Source organism: Culex quinquefasciatus, chromosome 2 (assembly GCF_015732765.1).
Source record: "Culex quinquefasciatus strain JHB chromosome 2, VPISU_Cqui_1.0_pri_paternal, whole genome shotgun sequence".
NCBI classification, from domain to species: Eukaryota; Metazoa; Arthropoda; class Insecta; order Diptera; family Culicidae; genus Culex; species Culex quinquefasciatus.
Window position 1 is genome coordinate 137,701,946 of NC_051862.1, and position 19,377 is coordinate 137,721,322.

A 19,377-nucleotide genomic window follows, 5' to 3' on the forward strand; every position below is an offset into this window, starting at 1 on the left:
CTGGTTATTGCTCAAATCTTCGTCACAGAATGTCACCAGCAGTTTGGTAAATTGTTGTTGCGATTTTTTGTCACTGTTGTCTGAAAGTTACTGACTGTGTGAAACGGATGTTTAATAACTGTTTGATAAATTTGAGCTTTTTTGTAATTCCAAAGGTTGTATCATGTCGACAGTAATTTAAGTTAAAGATCGCATATTTGTCGGACTAATAAACTTTTTAGTATTTTCCAAATAAGTTGATTTTAATGTTGAATCATGTTTTATGTAGTATTCAAGTTTACGGTTTTTTTTGTCATCTAACAAGTCATTTCTATCGTTTAGAAAACAATCTTTAAATAACATTTGTTTAGCGTCCGTCCACGAGTGCCCGACCGACGCAATAAGCTTTGGTGTGCGGTGTTGGAAGCATAAAACCTTGCCTGCCGCCTTTTCCATACATTTAAAAAAATATCCAAAGAAAATGAGAAAAGTTTGACTCACCTTGAATGAACTGGCAGCCGGTGAACGGATCGCCGGTGTATCCTTCCTCGCACGAACAGCTCGGCGTGTGGTTCACCACGGTACACTTGGCGTTGAGGCCGCACGAACCGGGGCACGGGTCGGTACACTTTTGCCGAATGCACGCCTGGTTCTGGGCACATTCCGTGCTGAGCACGCACTCGGGCCGGCAGTTTGGCGGCGATCCGGTGTAGTCCGGCAGGCACGAGCAGGCTTCCTTGCTTCCGACGACCTTGCACTCGGCGTTCGGACCGCACGGTGACGGAACGCACGGCGTTGGTGGCGCTGGAGTTGTTGTGCGAACTTCCTTGTAACAGCGCGAGAACGGATCTCCGGTAAAGTCCGGACTGCAGCTGCAGATCGGGTTGTGGTTGATCACTTGACACTTGGCGTTCTGACCGCACGATCCCGGGCACGGGTCAATGCACTTGTAGTTCACGCAGGCCCTCTGCGATTCGCAATCTCCGCTCTGTACGCATTCCGGGCGACAATTTGGCGGAGTTCCGGTCATTTCCGGTTGACACTTGCAAACTGCTACTCCGTTCTGGATTCGACAGATGCTGTTCGGTCCGCATGTGCTCTGGTCGCATACTGGTGGCGCTCGAGTTATTGGTTCCTCCAATCGCAGCTCGCACCGCGTGAACGGATCTCCGATCATTCCTTCCGGACATACGCAGGTTGGTACGTGGTTGACGATGTCGCACAATGCTTGCGATCCGCACACACCTGGACAGGGATCAACGCACTTGAAGTTAACGCAAGCCAACTTCTCGGCGCAATCACTGTTGACATCGCACTCCCGTCTACAGCCGGAGAACACGTCGTACGGATTTCCTTCGTAGTTGGGCAAGCAGTAGCACGCTCCGGCATTGTTACGCTCTCGGCATTCCGCGTTTGGACCACATGGCGATGGTGTACACGGCGTAAGACGTTCCGTTGTTGCTGTAGAAAAAGACAAGTACGCGTTAGAAAACCTACATCTTTTCCCGGGGAACTCTGGAATACTCACGTGGTAGCGAGCGATCGCACTGCACCAGCGGATTACCCTCAAAGCCGTCGCTGCACGTGCAAACGGCTCGATGGTTGATAACCTGACAAATGGCGTTACTTCCACACGCTCCAGGGCACGGATCAACGCAACGTTCGTTCTGGCAGGCACGGTTGCTTGCACATTCCGCATCGTTGGTGCACTCCGGCCGGCAGTTTGGTGGACGTCCGATGTAGTTTGCCTGGCAGGTACAAGCTGCTTGCGTTCCCACAACTCGACACTGTGAGTTCGGTCCGCATGGTGACGGCAGGCACGGATTGATTGGCTCTGGTGGGTCCCGTTCGACTTCCTTCTTGATGCACCGAATAAACGGATCACCGGTGAAGCCTGGCGAGCAGCTGCAGATCGGATTGTGGTTGACCACTTGACAGCGTGCATCGGTTCCGCACGTTCCCGGACAAGGGTCGGCGCACTTTTGATTCAAACATGCTCGATCTTGGCTGCACTCGGAACTCACAACGCATTCAGGTCTGCACGAAGGTGGCGTTCCGATGTAACCCGATTGACACGAGCACACCGGATGACCGTTCACCTCTCTGCACTGACTGTTTGGACCGCACGGCGAAGGAGAACACCCCTCCTGTCTTGGTCGTTCTGTGACTCGCTCCTCAATGCTGCATCCTCGGGCTGGATCTCCAGTGTAGCCTTCCAGACAGAAACAGATCGGACTGTGGTTCTGCACACGGCATTCCGCATTCAGTCCGCAAACTCCCGGGCACGGATCCTTGCATTTGTTGTTGACGCAGGCGCGGAACTTGTCGCAATCCGAGTTCTGCACACATTCCGGTCGGCAACCGGTGTACGGATCGCCAAAGTATTCGGGCAGGCACGTGCACGATCCCGCTCCGTTGCGTTCCTTACAGACTGCATTCGCTCCACATGGGGACGGATTGCACGGGTTGACCGGCTCAGGAGCGCGCGCTAGATAAGGAGAAATCAAGGGGCCATAGGTTAGGAATCGAACCGCATTGAAAGGAAACTAGAGAGATAGGAGCAAACAAAAACCAATCTTACGGGGAGTGTATTCTGTGCAAACCGAAAACGGATCACCGGTGAAGCCACGTTGGCACTCGCACACGGGATTGTGCTTGATAACCGTGCAAAGCGCGTTCAGGCCACACGAGCCCACGCACGGATCTTTACATTTTTCATTTACACAGGCCAGATTGGCCGGACATTCGGCGTTTATCATACACTCTGGTCGGCAGTTTGGCGCGCGGCCAATGTAATTGGGCAGACACGAGCAGGCCGGAGTGCTTCCGACCGCTCGGCACTGCGAATTGGGTCCACAAGGAGATGGCACACATGGATCAATAGGCTCAGACACCACAGGGCGTTCTAGAATAGATTTATATACATAACACATAGGGTAGAGAGAAGAAGAAGAAGAAGAAGAAGAAGAAGAAGAGTGTGGAAATGTAGTCACGTGCAGTAGGCAATACAGTCATATAGGCATGCTTACTCTCTTCAGGCAGACACCTGATGAAAGGATCCCCGGTAAAGCCAGGCGTACAGCTACAAATAGGGCTGTGGTTGACGACCTGGCAACGTGCATTCTGGCCGCATGTACCCGGGCAAGGATCTTGACACTTTTGGCTGATGCAAGCCTTGTCCTGGGCACACTCGGAGCTAACGACACATTCCGGACGACAACTGGGCGGAGTTCCGATAAAACCGGTCTGGCAAGAGCAAACCGCGTGCCCGTTGATTTCGCGACACAGGCTATTGGGTCCACACGGGGACGGCGAACACGGATTCAGGGGTTCGTTTTGCTCTACAAGGGTGTATTTACAACAGTTAGTGTGAGAGTATAGAGAGATGTCAACACAGGTAAGCTTACTCGGAGGGGCCGGTTCGTGACAAGCGGACAGTGGATCCCCAGTATAGCCAGAAATGCATGAACAACTAGGTGAATGATTGACCACGTAACACTCGGCGTTGATGCCGCAGACTCCCGGACAGGGATCTTTGCACTTGTTGTTGACGCAAGCCTTGTTACGTGGACAGTCACTGTTGGTAACACATTCCGGGCGGCATCCACTGTACGGATCGCCAAAGTATTCCGGTAAACATGTACAAGAGCCAGCACCATTACGCTCCTTACAGACAGCGTTTGATCCACACGGTGACGGATTGCAAGGATCCTGTCGTTCGTCTCGTATAGGTGGCGCTATAACAGAGTGAGAGGATAGATAACACACACAAAGATATACAAAACACGCACATGCTGGGTAGATATGGTACAAATCGAAGCTATATATTGTTACATGCACTTAATCTAGGTATAGTAGAAGCAACGTGAAACTTTCGGTTCCGTACAAAGGCCACGCTACTTCATACACAGTGTGTTAGTTAAAAGGTAAAGTAAAAAGTAGAGTCTTACTAGGAATATCCATACACCCAGAGAAAGGATCACCGGTATAACCAGACGAGCAGGAGCATACGGGGGAGTGTTTAATCACGTTACAGACGGCGTTCGATCCGCATGAGCCAGGGCAAGGATCTCGACATTTTTCGTTGATGCAAGCGAGATTGCCGGCACACTCGGAATTGATCGTACACTCCGGCCGACAGTTGGGAGCACGACCGATGTAGTTAGGCAGACAAGAGCACGCTGGCACAGATCCCACAGCGCGACACTGTGAGTTGGGACCGCAAGGGCTTGGAATGCACGGATTTTGTGGTTCTTTGGGCTCCGGACGTTCTACAAGGTGGATAGATAGATTCGTTTAGAGATAGTGTAGGCGAGGGAAGGAGTAAGGAAGGTAGGAAGGATCAGCTTACTTTCTTCCGGTAGACACCGTATGAAAGGATCGCCCGTAAATCCAGGCGAACAACTGCAAATCGGGTTGTGGTTGATAACGTTACATCTGGCGTTCAAGCCGCAAGTTCCGGGACATGGATCGATACATCTTTGGTTCATGCATGCCTTATCTTGGGGACATTCGGAGCTAACCGTACATTCCGGTCGGCAAGCCGGTGGTGTACCAATGTAATTCTTTTGGCAAGAGCAAACAGCATGCTGATTGACCACGCGACATTCGCTGTAAGGTCCACAAGGTGACGGTCGACAAGGATCGATCGGTTCCGCTACTAAAATTTTAAAATTTAAATTGTGAGTAAACTTCAAAACGCTGCGAAACAGACAAAGGGAACCTACACTTTGGAATTTCGTGACAAGCGACGGACGGATTTCCGGTGAAGCCGGCAATGCATGAGCACGTTGGGGCGTGATTGGACACGGAACATTCCGCGTTCAAGCCACACATGCCCGGACACGGATCCTTGCACTTGTTGTTCAGACACGAGCGCGTTTTGGGACAATCAGTGTTCAGTACGCACTCGGGTCTGCACTCGTGGTAAGGATCGCCGAAATAGTCCGGAAGACAAGTGCAAGAACCGGCATTATTTCGTACATTGCATTCAGCGTTCACTCCGCATGGCGAAGGGTTGCATGGATTAACGATCTCTGGTTCTCGTTGAACTGAAATAGTTACGATCGAGGTCAAATTTGGAGTTCTACAATTTTCGTGTGAAGAAATATTACTTGGTATAACCATACACGCTGAGTACGGATCACCGGTGTAACCGTCGTAGCATTTGCAGCTCGGTTGATGATTTTGGACGACGCAAGTGGCAAAGGTGCCGCAAGATCCGGGGCAAGGATTTTTGCACTTTTCGTTGATACACGCTTGCATTGAGGAACATTCAGAGTTGGAGGTGCATTCGGGACGACAGTTCGGTGCACGGCCGATATAGTTCGGCAAACACGAGCACGCTGCAGTGTTGCCAACTGGCTTGCACTGCGAATTCGGTCCACACGGAGATGGCTCACATGGATTTCTCGGTGGGTCACTTACCACGGGACGTCCTATTTGAACAATTTTGTTGGAAATTTTAGAAAACGTCTCAAAGTCAATTGTACTAAAAAGCTTACTGTCTTCTGGAATGCATCGAACGAACGGATCACCCGTGAAACCTTGCTTGCAGCTACAAATTGGGTTGTGGTTGGTAACCTGACAGCGCGCGTTAAGTCCGCAAGTGCCTGGACAAGGATCTTTGCACCGTTGACCGATGCAAGCCTTGTCCAGTGGACATTCCGAGCTTACGACGCACTCCGGTCGACAACTTGGTGGAGTGCCAATGAAGTTCGTTCGACACGAGCAAACGGCATGGTTATTAATCACGCGACAATGGCTGTTTGGACCACACGGTGAAGGTTCGCAAGGATTGATGGGTTCTTCGCGTACTGGTGAATTTTACAACAAAAAAAAAAGTTTGTGAATATTTAGTAGATTCAAATCAATAAATTGAATCTAAAAAGTCTTACTTTCTGGTTGGGGTGTGCAAGCGGTGAAGGGATTACCAATGTATCCCGCAATGCAAGTGCAAGTTGGCGCGTGGTTTACCACGTGACATTCCGAGTTGCCACCGCATGTACCCGGACACGGGTCGACACATTTACTATTGATGCAAGAGCGTGTTCGCGGACAGTCACTGTTCATGACGCATTCTGGGCGACAGCCCACATAGGGATCTCCAAAGTACTCCGGAAGGCAAGTGCACGATCCGGCACCGTTTTGTTCTCTACATACGGCATTGGCGCCGCACGGACTTGGCGTACACGGCATAGCCGGCGGTTCGTGGATAACTGGAAAGGTTTTAAGAGAAAGGAGGTTGGTTCGAGAGGTGTGAAGAATGATAGAATGAAACGAAACGAAAAGTCAGATGGACGATGTTGGTGAACGTGAATCTTACTTTGAATTCGATTGCAACCGGAGAAGGGATCACCAGTGTGCTCGGGATAGCAAGTACACATTGGACTGTGCGACACAACTCTACATTCGGCGTTAGGTCCACAAGATCCGCGGCAAGGATCGACACATTTTTCGTTCACGCATGCCAAATTCATCGGACACTCGGAGTTGACAACACATTCGGGACGGCAGCTCGGAGGTCGTCCGATGTAATTGGGAATGCAAGAACAGACGGCACGGTTGCTTTGCACCCGGCAAATAGAGTTTGGACCGCATGGGGATGGTTGGCAAGGATTGATGGGTTCTTGCAGGATGGGTTGTTCTAAAACACGTAAAACATTGATACAGACAACATATAACAGATAGTAACATGCAAAAGCCTAAGCGGAAGCGAAAACAGATAGGGCAGATCCCTACCAAGCGATAGCGTATGTAGCAAAGAAGCGATAGCGTCGACGACGAAGTCTTACTCGGTTCGGGAGAACATTGAACAAATGGATCACCAATGAATCCAGGATTGCAACTGCAGATCGGGTTGTGATTGACGGTGCGACATCTGGCGTTCAGGCCACATGTTCCCGGACATGGGTCGACGCATCGTTGGTTCACGCATGATTTATCTCGCGAGCACTCCGAATTGATAATACATTCTGGTCGACAGTTTGGAGGTGCTCCAATACAATTGTTTTGGCAAGAGCAAACGGCGTGATCATTCACCACCCGACAGATGCTATACGGACCGCACGGTGATGGGAGGCATGGATTGACGGGCTCGTCTTTTGGTTCTAATACAGGAGGAATAGTTAGACAGATAGTTAGAAACACACACACATACACACCAGATAGGATAGGTCTTACTTTCTATGATAAGGAGATGACAGGCCAGTGAAGGATTGCCCACAAATCCAGTTACACACGTGCAGGTAGGAGAGTGATTATGTACATGACATTCGGCATTCAATCCACACGTACCAACGCATGGGTTAACACACTTGGTATTGACGCATGACTTGTCGTACGGGCAGTCTGAATTCTGAACGCATTCTGGTCTACAGCTAACGTACGGATCACCGAAGTAATCTTTCATGCATGTACAGGAACCAGCACCATTACGTTCTTTACAGATAGCATTTGATCCACATGGCGACGGGTTGCAAGGTTCAATGATTTCATCTCGGTATACGACTATAAATACGATAATGTTGTCATCATGAGTGTCATTTTGCCGTGTATTTCTTTCGGATTGGGAATCATTTAAAGGGGAGGGCAACAATAAACAAGACTTACCGATTGGATTGCATCCAGTGTAAGGATCGCCTTCAAATCCTTCCATGCAGGAGCACTCGGGGCGATGGTCACGGGCTGCGCAAAGCGCATTGAAGCCGCATGATCCAACGCACGGATCCTTGCACTTTTGGCCGAAACAAGCTCGGTTCGACGGGCATTCCTGATGAGTTTCACATTCTGGGCGGCAGTTCGGTGGCGTTCCGAGCATTCCCGGGACACACGAGCAAACAGCACGATCGTTCAGTTCGCGACATTCCGAGTACGGTCCGCATGGGCTCGGTTGGCACGGATGCACCGGCTCGGCTGGTTTCGGCATACACTGTTCAAACGGATTTCCGTAGTAGTCCTTCAGACAACTGCAGAACGGTTTGTGGTTGATGACCTGGCACTGCGCATTGACGCCACACAGTCCCGGGCAGGGATCTTTACACTTGAGATTGATACAGCTTTGGTCGTGTCGACACTCTTCGTTGCTCGAGCATTCTGGTCTGCAAGCCGGCGGTGCTCCGCGATAGCCTTCCGGACACGAACACGTTGGTCGTCCTTGTATGATTCGGCACACGCTGTTCGACGGGCATTGGGCACACGGATCTTTTGGCACAATTGGCTGTGGCACTTCCTTTCTGCATCCTCTGAACGGATCTCCAACATATCCTCGGCTACATTCGCACACCGGGATGTGATTCGCTATTGTGCACTCGGCATTTGAGCCACACACTCCTGGGCATGGATCTCGGCAGTGTTGGTTTACGCAAGCCAGATGGCTTGGGCAGTCGGAATTCAATACACACTCCGGGCGGCATCCGGTATTGTACGGATCTCCCAGATAAGGCGCGATACATTGACACTTGGCTGCTCCGTTCACATTGGAACAAACCGAATTTTCAGCACACGGACTTGGATAACACGGATCGTGAGGTTCACTTACCACTGGATGCCTCGGTACTTCTGAGCAACCGATGAAAGCATCACCCTCGAACCCTGGACGACAGTTGCAGAACGCGGAATGTGACACAACGTGACACTCGGCGTTTGCTCCACATGCGTTCTCACACGGATTTCGACACTTTTCGTTGATGCAAGCCTTGTCCTGTGCACATTCCGAGCTGAGAACACATTCCGGTCGGCAGTATGGCGGGCTTCCGATAAAGTTTGGTTGGCACGAACACACCGGGCGATTGCGTTTTACCTGACAGATGGAATTCAATCCGCACGGTGATGGATCACAAGGATTCTTTGATTCTACCGGTGGCTCATTCTGTCGTGATTCACAGATTACGAACGGATCTCCCTGTTGGTTTGGTCCGCAGCTACAAATTGGATTATGGTTCAAAACTTCACAGCGTGCTCCAACTCCGCATGTGCCAGGGCATGGATCCACACATTTCAGATTGATACAAGCTTTGTTTTGTGGACATTCGGCGTTGATCATACATTCGGCCTGACATGCAGGAGGCATTCCACGGAATCCTGGCAAGCACGAACATACGGCGTAGTTATCCGGCGTCGTGAGACACTTGCTGTTCGGACCGCATGGGTTTGGATCGCATGGCGTAGTATCCGGTGGTAGATAGGTCTTTTCCGTACACGCAACAAGTGCATCCCCGGTGTGCGTTGGTGGACAGTAGCAGACAGGTAGGTGATTCACCACCTTACAAATGGCATTCACGCCACACACGCCAGCGCAAGGATCTTGACAGCGGTTGTTTACGCACGCTTTGCTGACTGGACAATCGGTGTTGATGACGCACTCCGGTCGGCATCCCACAAGTGGGTCGCCAAAGTAGTTCTTCTTGCAGACACATGCCAGAACGCCGCCCATTCGTTTGCAGTCTGTGTTGGCTCCGCACCGGATCGTGTCGCACGTTTCGAGTGGTGTGTCCTGTTGAATGCATCTTTCGTACGGATTTCCGTAAAGTCCTGGTGGACATGAGCACACCGGGCGATGTTGCTCAACTGCACAGAGTGCGTTATAGCCACATGATCCCGGGCACGGGTCTTGGCATCTGTTTTGAATACACGCTTGGTTGAACGGACAGTCCGTGTTCAGTACACATTGTGGTCTGCAGCGTGGATTGTGTATCGCATCGGGTGTTGAGCACGGGTCACAAAGTGCTACGTCATCGCTGTACACTGAGCAGACACCTTGTGGACCACATGGTGACGATCGGCACGGTTGGCGTGTCATGTTTCTGTCTTCCGGAATTGGTACGCAATGTACAAAAGCATCTCCGGTGAATCCGTTCGGACACTTGCACATTGGTGTGTGATATTCAACGCGACACTCGGCGTTAACTCCGCAAACAGCTCCTCCATTGCAAGGCAATACACAACGACGATTGACACAGGCTTTGTCGGACGGACAGTCGGAGTTCAGTTCGCACTCTGCTCTGCAACCCTTCTTCGGGTCACCCTTGTAGTTGGGCAAACATTTGCAGACGGGTCTTCTGTTTCGTACCGTGCACTGAGTGTTGACGCCGCAAGGGCTCGGATTGCATTGATTGTCGGGAACTCGTTCTTCAAGCTGGAAGCATCTGATCGCTGGATTTCCGGTGAGACCCGCATCGCAGAAGCACACCGGGTGATGTTTTTCAACCTTGCAGTGTGCTCCAGTTCCGCATGATCCCGGGCAAGGGTCAGCACACTGGAATCCAATGCAAGCCTTGTCCACCGCACAATCATCATCCACTCGACATTCGTATCCGTGGCATCCTTCCGCACTTGTTGGATCTCCGCTTAGGCCCGGCGGGCATCGGCAAGCTGGCGATCCATCTGTCAGCACCAAACACTCAGCACCTGGTCCACACGGATTTGGCTCGCAGACCGATCGTGGCTGTTCTACACATCCGTTGTACGCATCTCCAACGTATCCAGGACTGCAGTAGCATTGCTCTCGGCCGTCAACGTTGTAGCAATCGGCATTCTTGCCGCAAGGTCCTGGTCGGCACAGTTCCGTCGTCACGACTGGCTCGTTACAGCTTCGGAACGGATTTCCAATGCTTCCCTCCGGACAGTAGCAGACCGGATTGTGCGACGAATCACACACGGCTCCGAAACCGCATGGGTTCGGTTCGCATGGGTTCTTCGGCTCAATACATCCACGGATCGTGTTCGGGCTCTCGATGTATCCACTGAGACACGTGCACTTGGCAAATCCATTGCTGAGAATGTTACACTGCGTGTTCGGTCCACACGGCGATGGATCACACGGATTCTGCGGCAGTTTACATGCCTCTTTCGGTGGATTGCCTTCGAACTCTGGCAAACAGAAGCAGGATGCTTTTCCGTTGATCTTCCTGCATCCGCTGTTTGGTCCGCAAGGGTTTGGCGTGCAGTCGTCTCCTTCTGGAACTGGATAGAAAAGGTAGGATGTTAGGAATTGCGATGAACTTTAGAGTATGGGTTAAGGAGATACTTACTGCAATTCTTAAACGGATTTCCGGTCAACCCCTTCGGGCAGAAGCACACCGGACTACCGGCGTCGATCTCGCACATGGCGTTCAGACCGCATGGGTTCGGATCGCACGGGTTTGACGGGGGACTGCATCCCACTCTGGCGTCTCCCTTGTATCCCGGTGGGCATCTGCACTGAGGTTTGTGGTTCTGAACGTCACACAACGCGTTCGATCCGCACTGGCACGGCGAAGCACATTGGCCATTGATACAGGCTTCGTACGAGCCGCACTCACTGTTTGAGCGACATCCATGCAGCTGAACACATTCAATGTAAGCATTTCCGGCGAATCCAGCCTGGCAACGGCACTCTATTCCGTGATTTCGTGGCAGGCATTCGGCATTTTCACCGCACGAATCTTCCTGGCATGGATTGATGCAAACGCGGTTCAACCGGTCGCACAGCTTGTCCGGTGGACAGTCCTCGTTGTACTGGCAAACGGAACCTGGCGTAGTCACTACAAGAGGAATCGAGACGACGGTCAGCCTATTGGTCGAGTTCTGAATTTCGAGAGCAAAATTACCTGGCTGGCATGACACAAAACCGTTTCCGTGGTAGCCTTCAATGCAGCTGCACTCGGAACCGTGATTCCGGTTGATGCAGACCGCATTGTGGGCGCACGGATTCTTCACACTGCACGGCGGTTGACACAAATTTCCGACACAGGCTTCCATCAAAGGACACTCATCGTTCGAGGTGCATTGAACTGGATTTTGGTGGGGTGGTGCATCAGAGATGAAACAAGAAAGAAGAAAAACAAAACACGGGGTGTGGCTTTAAGTACAGAGTGCAGTCACAATTGCAAATATCTACAGTTTTGCAGTTGAAAGATTTTTTTATACACATTTGGTTTCTTTCTATATAAACTATACAAAACATAACCTGTAAAATTTGTGCTCAAACATTTTGTGTGGGACCGAAAGTAAGTGGTGCAATGTTGGTGCATCGGTTATGCGTTGCATTGAGTGATGTGGATGTGGTTTAAAGCGGGCAATTATTAGTTTCTCTTACTTGGCTTCAGCGGTGTGCACTTGATCGTCGGATTGCCCTCGTGGCCGGCCGGGCACGTGCAAATTGGTCGGTGCATTTTCGCGTGGCACGTTGCCGTCGGCGCGCAGACTCCGTCAAAGTTGCACGGATTCTCGCACAGCTCCATATAGCATACCTCGGACTCGATACAGTCCGCGTCCGACTGGCAGGGTTCGGGTATTTTGGGCGTGCCAGGTGGAGCTGTTATTGTTAATTGCGTGAACGTGGGGGGGATTAGAATTGAATTAGATATTGGTTTTTGGTAGTATCATTTGGTTGCATGTTGCTCCAATCCAACAGTAATTGTTTTTGGTATTCATGATCTAAAGTATACGAGTTTAATTTTTGAATAATATTTACAAAAGGTGCTTCCTAAATTACTGTTGCATTGTTTATAAATCTGTTCAAAATGGTTTAAAGTAGGATTTATTTAGGATTAAAGTTGTAAGTAGTAGTAAGTAGTAGTTGAAGGGTGACAGAGTTAGAGTTTGGTTTAAAAACAATAAGGCTAAAGCGGAAACAAACTGTACAGTAAAGGGTCGAAATCAGAGGGGCACTCTTTTCAAATCAAAGTTCAAACGTGGAAAAAGTAACACAGTGCAGCGTGTCTCAAAACAGTGTGTAGGTGTAGTTGGAGTGTGTGTAGTGCAGAGTATACAGAGTTCGAGTGAGGTGGGAGTTGGAGAAGATCTCAATCACAGGCAGCTGATAATACCTTTTGCGCAGAGTGTGTTAGGAGGTAAACGGTTTGTACATATTGGAAGACAGTGTGCTTGTTTGCATATTTCGGATACTTCACAATCGGAGGAGGTTCGGCACGGTCGTGGTGTTGTTGTTGTTTCGTTTGCATCGCTAAATGTGGTGAGGAAATCTGTGGAAGTGTCTTCCGCAGAGGGAGGAAGACTAGTGGGGATAGTAGTGGAACCTATGTCTAAATCTAGTGCAGTCGAAGGTTGTGTTGTGTCGGCTCCGACAGTTGGCACACTTGAGCTTAACCATTCTTGTGTAGTCGACTTTGATGCCGTAGTGCCTCGTAGTGTGGTCTGATCAACAGTTGTTCTATCCGAAGTGGTTAGTACATCTACAGATGTAGTTGATCCTTCATCTTTTTGAATAATAGTCCCAGTAGTGGCTGTTACAGTTTCTCCACCAATGTACTCAGTAGTACGTTTCGGAGTGTCAGTCGACTCTTTAGTGACGTAACTACTCTTTGTGGTCAATTCTTGTGTTGTCTGTTCTACAATTGCCGAAGTGGTTCCTGCAGCTCCAGAAGTTGTGATTTCTTTATCTTGTTGTGGTGTGGACGTTACAGTCTGATCATCAATATACTCCGTAGTACTCTTTGATGTGACAGTCGACTCATCAGTCACTCCATCAATATACTCTGTAGTACTTTTCGTAGTGTCAGTCGACTCTTTAGTGGTTCCTGCAGCTCCATAAGTTGTTATTTCTTTATCTATTTGTGGAGTGGACGTTACAGTATGATCATCAATGTACTCCGTAGTACTCTTGGATGTGACAGTCGACTCATCAGTCACATAAACACTTTCGCTTGACAATTCCGGTGTCGTTGGTTCTGTTCTCGACGGGAACTCTGACGTAGTCTGACCATCAATAGCAATACCAGTTGTCGTATCTCCAGATGTAGTGTATCCTTCATCTTTCTGAATGATCGTACCAGCAGTAGATGCTGTAGTTTGTTCATCAATGTACTCTTCAGTACTCTTCGACGTGTCAGTCGAACTACTTGCGCTTGACAATTCCGTCGTCGTCGTCGATTCTGTCCTCGTCGGAACGTCTGTTGTAATCTGATCACCAATAAGTTTGCCAGTTGTCGAGCTGGTTGCTACATCTCCAGATGTTGTAAATCCTTCGTCTTTCTGAATAGTTGTACCAACAGTAGATGCTGTTTGTTCATCATCGTACTCTTTAGTATTCTTTGATGTGACAGTCATCTCTTCAGTCCTGTTACTACTTGCGCTTGACAATTCCTGTGTGGTCGATTCTGTCCTCGACGGAACCTCTGTTGTAGTCTGATCAGCAATGGGTTTGCCACTTGTCGGGCTGGTTGCTACATCTCCAGATGTAGTAAATCCTTCGTCTTTCTGAATAAATGTACCAGCATTAGATGTTGTTGTTTGTTCGTCTGAATACTGTGTGGAAGTCGTTCTCTCTGATGTTACCACCGAATCTTTAGTTTCATATTCCAAAGTTGAACCAATTGGTTCCTGTACATTCGTTTGTGACGTTGATTTTTCGGTAGTACCAGCAATCTTACTAGTTGTAAGACTATCGCTTTCGACCGAACTCTGTCTTATTGTTGAAGGTGTAAAATCTTCCAGTGGTACTTTAGATGTCGTGTCCGTTGTTCGCTCAGAGTGCATCGAGTCAGTTGTTTGTTTTTGAGCTACCGTATTAGCCGGTGCTTCTTCTGTCATTGACGATCCTTGTTCCGTTACTGCTTCTGTTGAAATCGATGAATATCTCTTGTTTGACAATGTTGTTGATTCTGACCCTGAAACGTCGGTCGTGTGGCTTCCACTCTCAGAAGTATAATCGGTTTCTGATACAGTAGACAGTTCCTCAGTAGGATTCAAAGAAGAATATTCCGTACTTCTTCCAGTAGTTGATAAAACTGTATCTGAACTAGTAGTTTCTTCATCAGTATTAAGCCCCACTGTTGTTGAGCCATCATATTTCGTACTGTAATCTCCTCCAGAATCAGTAACTAATTTTGTCGAGAATTCAGTCGAATGTTCCGTACTTTGTTTGCTTGACATATAAATCTGCGTTGTAGTTTCCCTCCTTGATCCTGTAGTTTCCGAAAGAGAACTGTCTTGTTCTGTAGTATGATCTCTTTCTACACTTGTTGTTGTATCCAATCCTGTTGATAGTTTTCCAGTTGGATTAGTAGTTGGATACTCCGTACTCCTCCAAGTTGACGTAGGTAACAATGTTGAGCTAGTTGCTTCATCTTTAGTTGACGGATCTTCCTGTTCAGTAGTATAATCTCTTTCCAAACTAGTAGATGTCTCCACAGCCGGGAGTTGAGTAGAATGCTCGGTAGTTCTTCCTGTTAACGTAGACACTAGTTCTGAGTCGGTGACACTATCTGTCGTTGTTCTTTCCCGCTTCGTCGTGTAATCTGTTTCTGACACACTACTGGTTTCTTCGGTAGCACTCTGAGTGGAATAATCCGGACCACTTCCAGTTGTCGTTGCTTTTGTGAAATCTGTCACTGTTTTATACGTTGGTTCAGTACCGTGCTCTGTAGTATAATCTTTGTTTGCGGTAGTAGTAGTGGTGTCCGGTTCTCTGAATGGTTTCTCACTTTGTACATCCGACATAATTACTTGAGCCGCACTGGTTGTTGCTTCACTTGTGTCTATTACATCTGACGGTGAACTACTTCCCTTCGTAGACAACTCATCTTCTACGTACGTAGATGTTTCCAACATTGTTGACGATTTAGTGGAGAGCTCTTCAGTGGTGTAAGCTTCTGTATTTCTATCTGTTGACGAAGATATTTGATCAGAGCTTGTTACTGATTTGCTTGTGACAATTTGAGTTGATGGAGTTTCTTGTTCTGTAGTATAATCGTGTACTAACAAGGTAGATGGTTTACTGATATCTTCGGTAGTCTTGAGAGTGGAATATTCCGTGGTTTGCTCAGCTTCCTTGCTCGATGCAGTTACGTCTGTTTTTTGTCTACTTGTTTCCGTAATCGTAGACATATCTGAACTTGTAAACTGCTCACTCGTGATCGCTTCAGTAGGGTTCTGAGTTAATTGATCCGTAGCTAACGTTGTCTTCAGGCTTGGTGTAGTCACTGTATCCGTCGAGTCTGGTTTATCTGTGCGCTGGCTTTGCTGCTCAGTAGTTATGGTAGTAGACGACTCATCAGTTGGACTCTTCGTGACATAATCCGTACTTTGTTCTGGTGCAATCGATGTAGTTTGTTCTCTAACTAAACTAGTAGATGATTGCTCAGTAGGATTATCAGTAGGAAGCTCGGATGTTGTACTAGTTGTTGCAGGTACTTGTGTCGAAGTGACGGCTTGCTCGCTTGTTACAGTTTCGTCTGTAGGTTGGCTTCCTGGCTCGGTAGTATCATCTCTTTCTGTGCCAGTGGAAGTGGTTTTCTCAGAGTAATACTCTGTGCGTCTTTCAGTTGAAGTGGTTATCTGTGCTGAGCTAGATGATGTTTCGCTAGCAAAAGGCACTTCTGTTGTTTGACTACCTTGTTCAGTTGTATAATCTTTTCTGTACCCAGTAGAGGATTTTTCAGTAGGAATTAACGAGGAATATTTGACATTTTGCTCAGTTGTTGCAGGTTCTTGTGTTGGCCTGGTTGTTGTCTGTTTTGCACCAACAACATTTGTAGTTCCAACACTTTGTTCTGTTGTATAAACTCTATCTGAGCTAGTAGAGGTGTACAAACTTGTCGATGGTATTTCACTTGATGTCGAAACACTTTCTGAGCTGGTTACTGCATCACTCATATCTGTTTCATGTTTTGTTTGACTATCTTGTTCAGTAGTTCGTTCGTTGGATGGTTCTGCCATGGAATGCATTGTGGAAGGTTCCGTACTGCTTCCAGTTGACGTTTCTACATTGCTTGTCACGTCAGTTGTTTGCCTATCCGTTTCAGCTGTAACATCGCTTTCTGAGGTGGTAGAGCTGTCAGAACTAGTAAATGGTTTACTGGAGAACTCCTCGGTAGGATTCATGGCGCTATATTCGGTATTTCTAACAGTGGATTCAGATCTCTGCGATGAACCAGTCACTGCTTCGCTTGTGCTTTCCACATATTGAGGTTGCTCAGTCGTAATATCTACGAATTCAAATCCGGTAGATGGTACACTAGCAGGTTCCTCAGTATGATTCGTTGTGGCATGCACAGTACTCTTTTTAGTTGACGTCGAAATCTGCGTTGAGCTCGCCACTGCTTCACTTGTTTCTACTTCACCTTGCTCAGTATTAAAATCTCTTTCTACGGTACTAGATGTTTCGCTAGAAGTTTCCTCGTTAGGTAGTTTAGTGGAATACTCCGTACTCCATCCAGTAGACGTTGGCATCTGCGTTGGACTGGTCACAGTCTCTTTTGTGTATGACTCATCGGACGGTTTGTCAGTAGGATTCACAGTGGAATATTCCGGATTGATTCCAGTTGACATCGTTTTTGCTTCATCTGTTGTTTCATAGCTTTGCCTAGTAGTATAATTGCTTCTCCAGGTAGTAGATGGTACAGTGGATGTGTCTTCCAAAGGAAGTTGAGTTCTTGTTGTTGTCACATCTGTCGGTCGACTGATACGTTCAGTAGTATTATCTCTCTCCAAAACAGTAGTTTCTTCAGTATTTATTACAGATTCTGTATTTTTATAAGATAATGTGGTTACTTGTATCGAGTCGCTTGTGCCTGTCACGTCTGTTGTTAGGCGATCTTGTGCTGTTGTGTGATCAGTTTCAAACTTAGTTGAGGATTCGCCAAAGGTGGTTTCTTCTGTGGGCTGATTGAAGTATTCCGTGCTTCTTCCTGTTGTCGTTGGTTCCTGTGAGGAGCTAGTTACTGCCTCCCGTGTAGTAGTTACATCTGTTGGAGAACTATCTTGTTCAATAGTATATTCTCTTTCCAAGTCAGGCGGTTTTTCGCTGGAAGGCCACTCAGTAGTCTTTACAGTTGATTGCGACTCCTGTGTTGCGCTGGTTACTGATTCGCTAGATCCTGTTACGTATGAAGATTTCATGGTAATGTAATCTCTGTCTAGATCAGTAGATGGTTTACTAGAGGGTTCTTCGGTAAGACGTTGAGTTGAGAATTCAGTGATTCCATCAGTTGATACAAACCCTTGTGTCGGGCTAGTAACAGCTCCGCTTGTATAAGTACCTTCTACTGGTTTACCACTTGTTGGTGGTTCATCAGTAAGATTCATGGTGGAATATTCCGTTATTCCAGTTGACGCTAAGTCTGGTATCCTACTGGTCACTGCGTCACTAGTACTTGTCACATCTGTTGGTTGACTACTTTGCTCTGTAGTGAAATCTTTTTCGATGACGGTTGATGGTCTACTAGATTCATCGTTTACAATACTTTCGGTTGTCGTGAATTTCGATTCTACTAATGGCTCACTGAATGGTCCTTCGGCTGGATTTACAGTGGAATATTCTGTACTGCTTCCGATTGTCACCGACTCTTGTGTCGAACTAGTTATTACATCGTTTGTACCTGCTTCTGTTACGTCTGTTGTAGGTTCAGTAGTATCTTTCTCCTGATTAGCAGATGGTACACTGGAAGTCTCCGCGGTAGGAAGTTGAGTGGAATATTCCGTGCTCACTCCAGTAGATGTAGGAACCTGAGTTGAACTTGTTAGTCTATCTTCTGTCATTGTTTGAGTTCCTTGTTCCGTAGTATAATCTCGTTCTAATTCAGTTGATGGTTTAGTGCCGGATTGTTCCGTACTTCGTCCGGTAGTCGTAAATTGCTGGGACGTTACATCCCGTGTAGGTGTACTGTCAAACGATTGCTCAGTGTTCTTAGAACTGATTAGCGAAGCTTCTGTCACAGAAGCCGTCCTGCTAGAGTCGTCCAACTCACTGCTGGTAGTGAGCGTTGTTTGGCTTTCGGTGACGGTTGAAGGATACTCATCGTGCGATGTCGCGTACATTGTCGAGCGGATTGTTGAGTCGGATTCGGAAGCTAGCGACCGTGTGGTGGACTCGATATCATCAGCTGTGATTTTAGGTGGAGACGTTTCGAACCGGCTGTTTGTTGTTGATGTTGTTTCTGTTTCTGTTATAGGCAGTTTGGTTACGAAGTTAGTTGTTATTTGCTCGCTTGTGTGTGTTGTATAACCTGTGTGTGTGCTATGTACAGCGGGTATCGTTGTCGTGGAGGGATTATCTAAATCTAGGTTAGGTGTTGTTGTTGTTGTTTCTTGTGTGGTTAAGAAAAATAAAACAAAACAAAACTCGTTAATCAAAACGCTGTTAATCCGCGCTGTGGTGCGAAAATATATAATATTCTGTTGGTGTATTGCGTGACAAATCGTGAGTGTGATTGTGTTGTGAACGGTGTGATTGTATGTGTATGTGTGTTGCGTTTGTGTACGCGTTTCACAAGCGTTTGGTGGTATGCAGCATGCGCTTGAGAGTGGTGGTGATTGTGTGAACTCTGGTGTGTGATATTTTGAAAGTGTTGATGGATTTGCAAAAGCATTCTAAAGAACGTACAGTGAACTGTCAGTCCAGTCAGTCACGTACAGTTAGGAACTTACGGTCGGGGTTTTACCGTCTTCCGATTTGAG

The 19,377-nt window shown here is 47.9% G+C and overlaps 1 protein-coding gene across 1 annotated transcript in view; it reads right to left on the reverse strand.

Moving 5' to 3' along the window:
* Positions 1-19,377, reverse strand: part of LOC6048482 — a 174,947-nt gene that overhangs the window by 41,315 nt on the left and 114,255 nt on the right. Inside the window, exons 19-37 of the mRNA XM_038257982.1 lie at positions 12,789-19,007; positions 12,056-12,274; positions 11,568-11,750; positions 11,010-11,501; positions 7,591-10,941; positions 7,162-7,488; positions 6,774-7,088; positions 6,305-6,625; positions 5,877-6,197; positions 5,484-5,795; positions 5,094-5,417; positions 4,707-5,030; positions 4,331-4,639; positions 3,930-4,250; positions 3,387-3,716; positions 3,009-3,320; positions 2,561-2,884; positions 1,508-2,467; positions 481-1,440 (exon numbers count right to left, since the gene is read on the reverse strand). Coding sequence (XP_038113910.1) covers positions 481-1,440; positions 1,508-2,467; positions 2,561-2,884; positions 3,009-3,320; positions 3,387-3,716; positions 3,930-4,250; positions 4,331-4,639; positions 4,707-5,030; positions 5,094-5,417; positions 5,484-5,795; positions 5,877-6,197; positions 6,305-6,625; positions 6,774-7,088; positions 7,162-7,488; positions 7,591-10,941; positions 11,010-11,501; positions 11,568-11,750; positions 12,056-12,274; positions 12,789-19,007 — 16,224 coding nt within the window. The remainder of the gene's footprint in view (positions 1-480; positions 1,441-1,507; positions 2,468-2,560; positions 2,885-3,008; positions 3,321-3,386; positions 3,717-3,929; positions 4,251-4,330; positions 4,640-4,706; positions 5,031-5,093; positions 5,418-5,483; positions 5,796-5,876; positions 6,198-6,304; positions 6,626-6,773; positions 7,089-7,161; positions 7,489-7,590; positions 10,942-11,009; positions 11,502-11,567; positions 11,751-12,055; positions 12,275-12,788; positions 19,008-19,377) is intronic.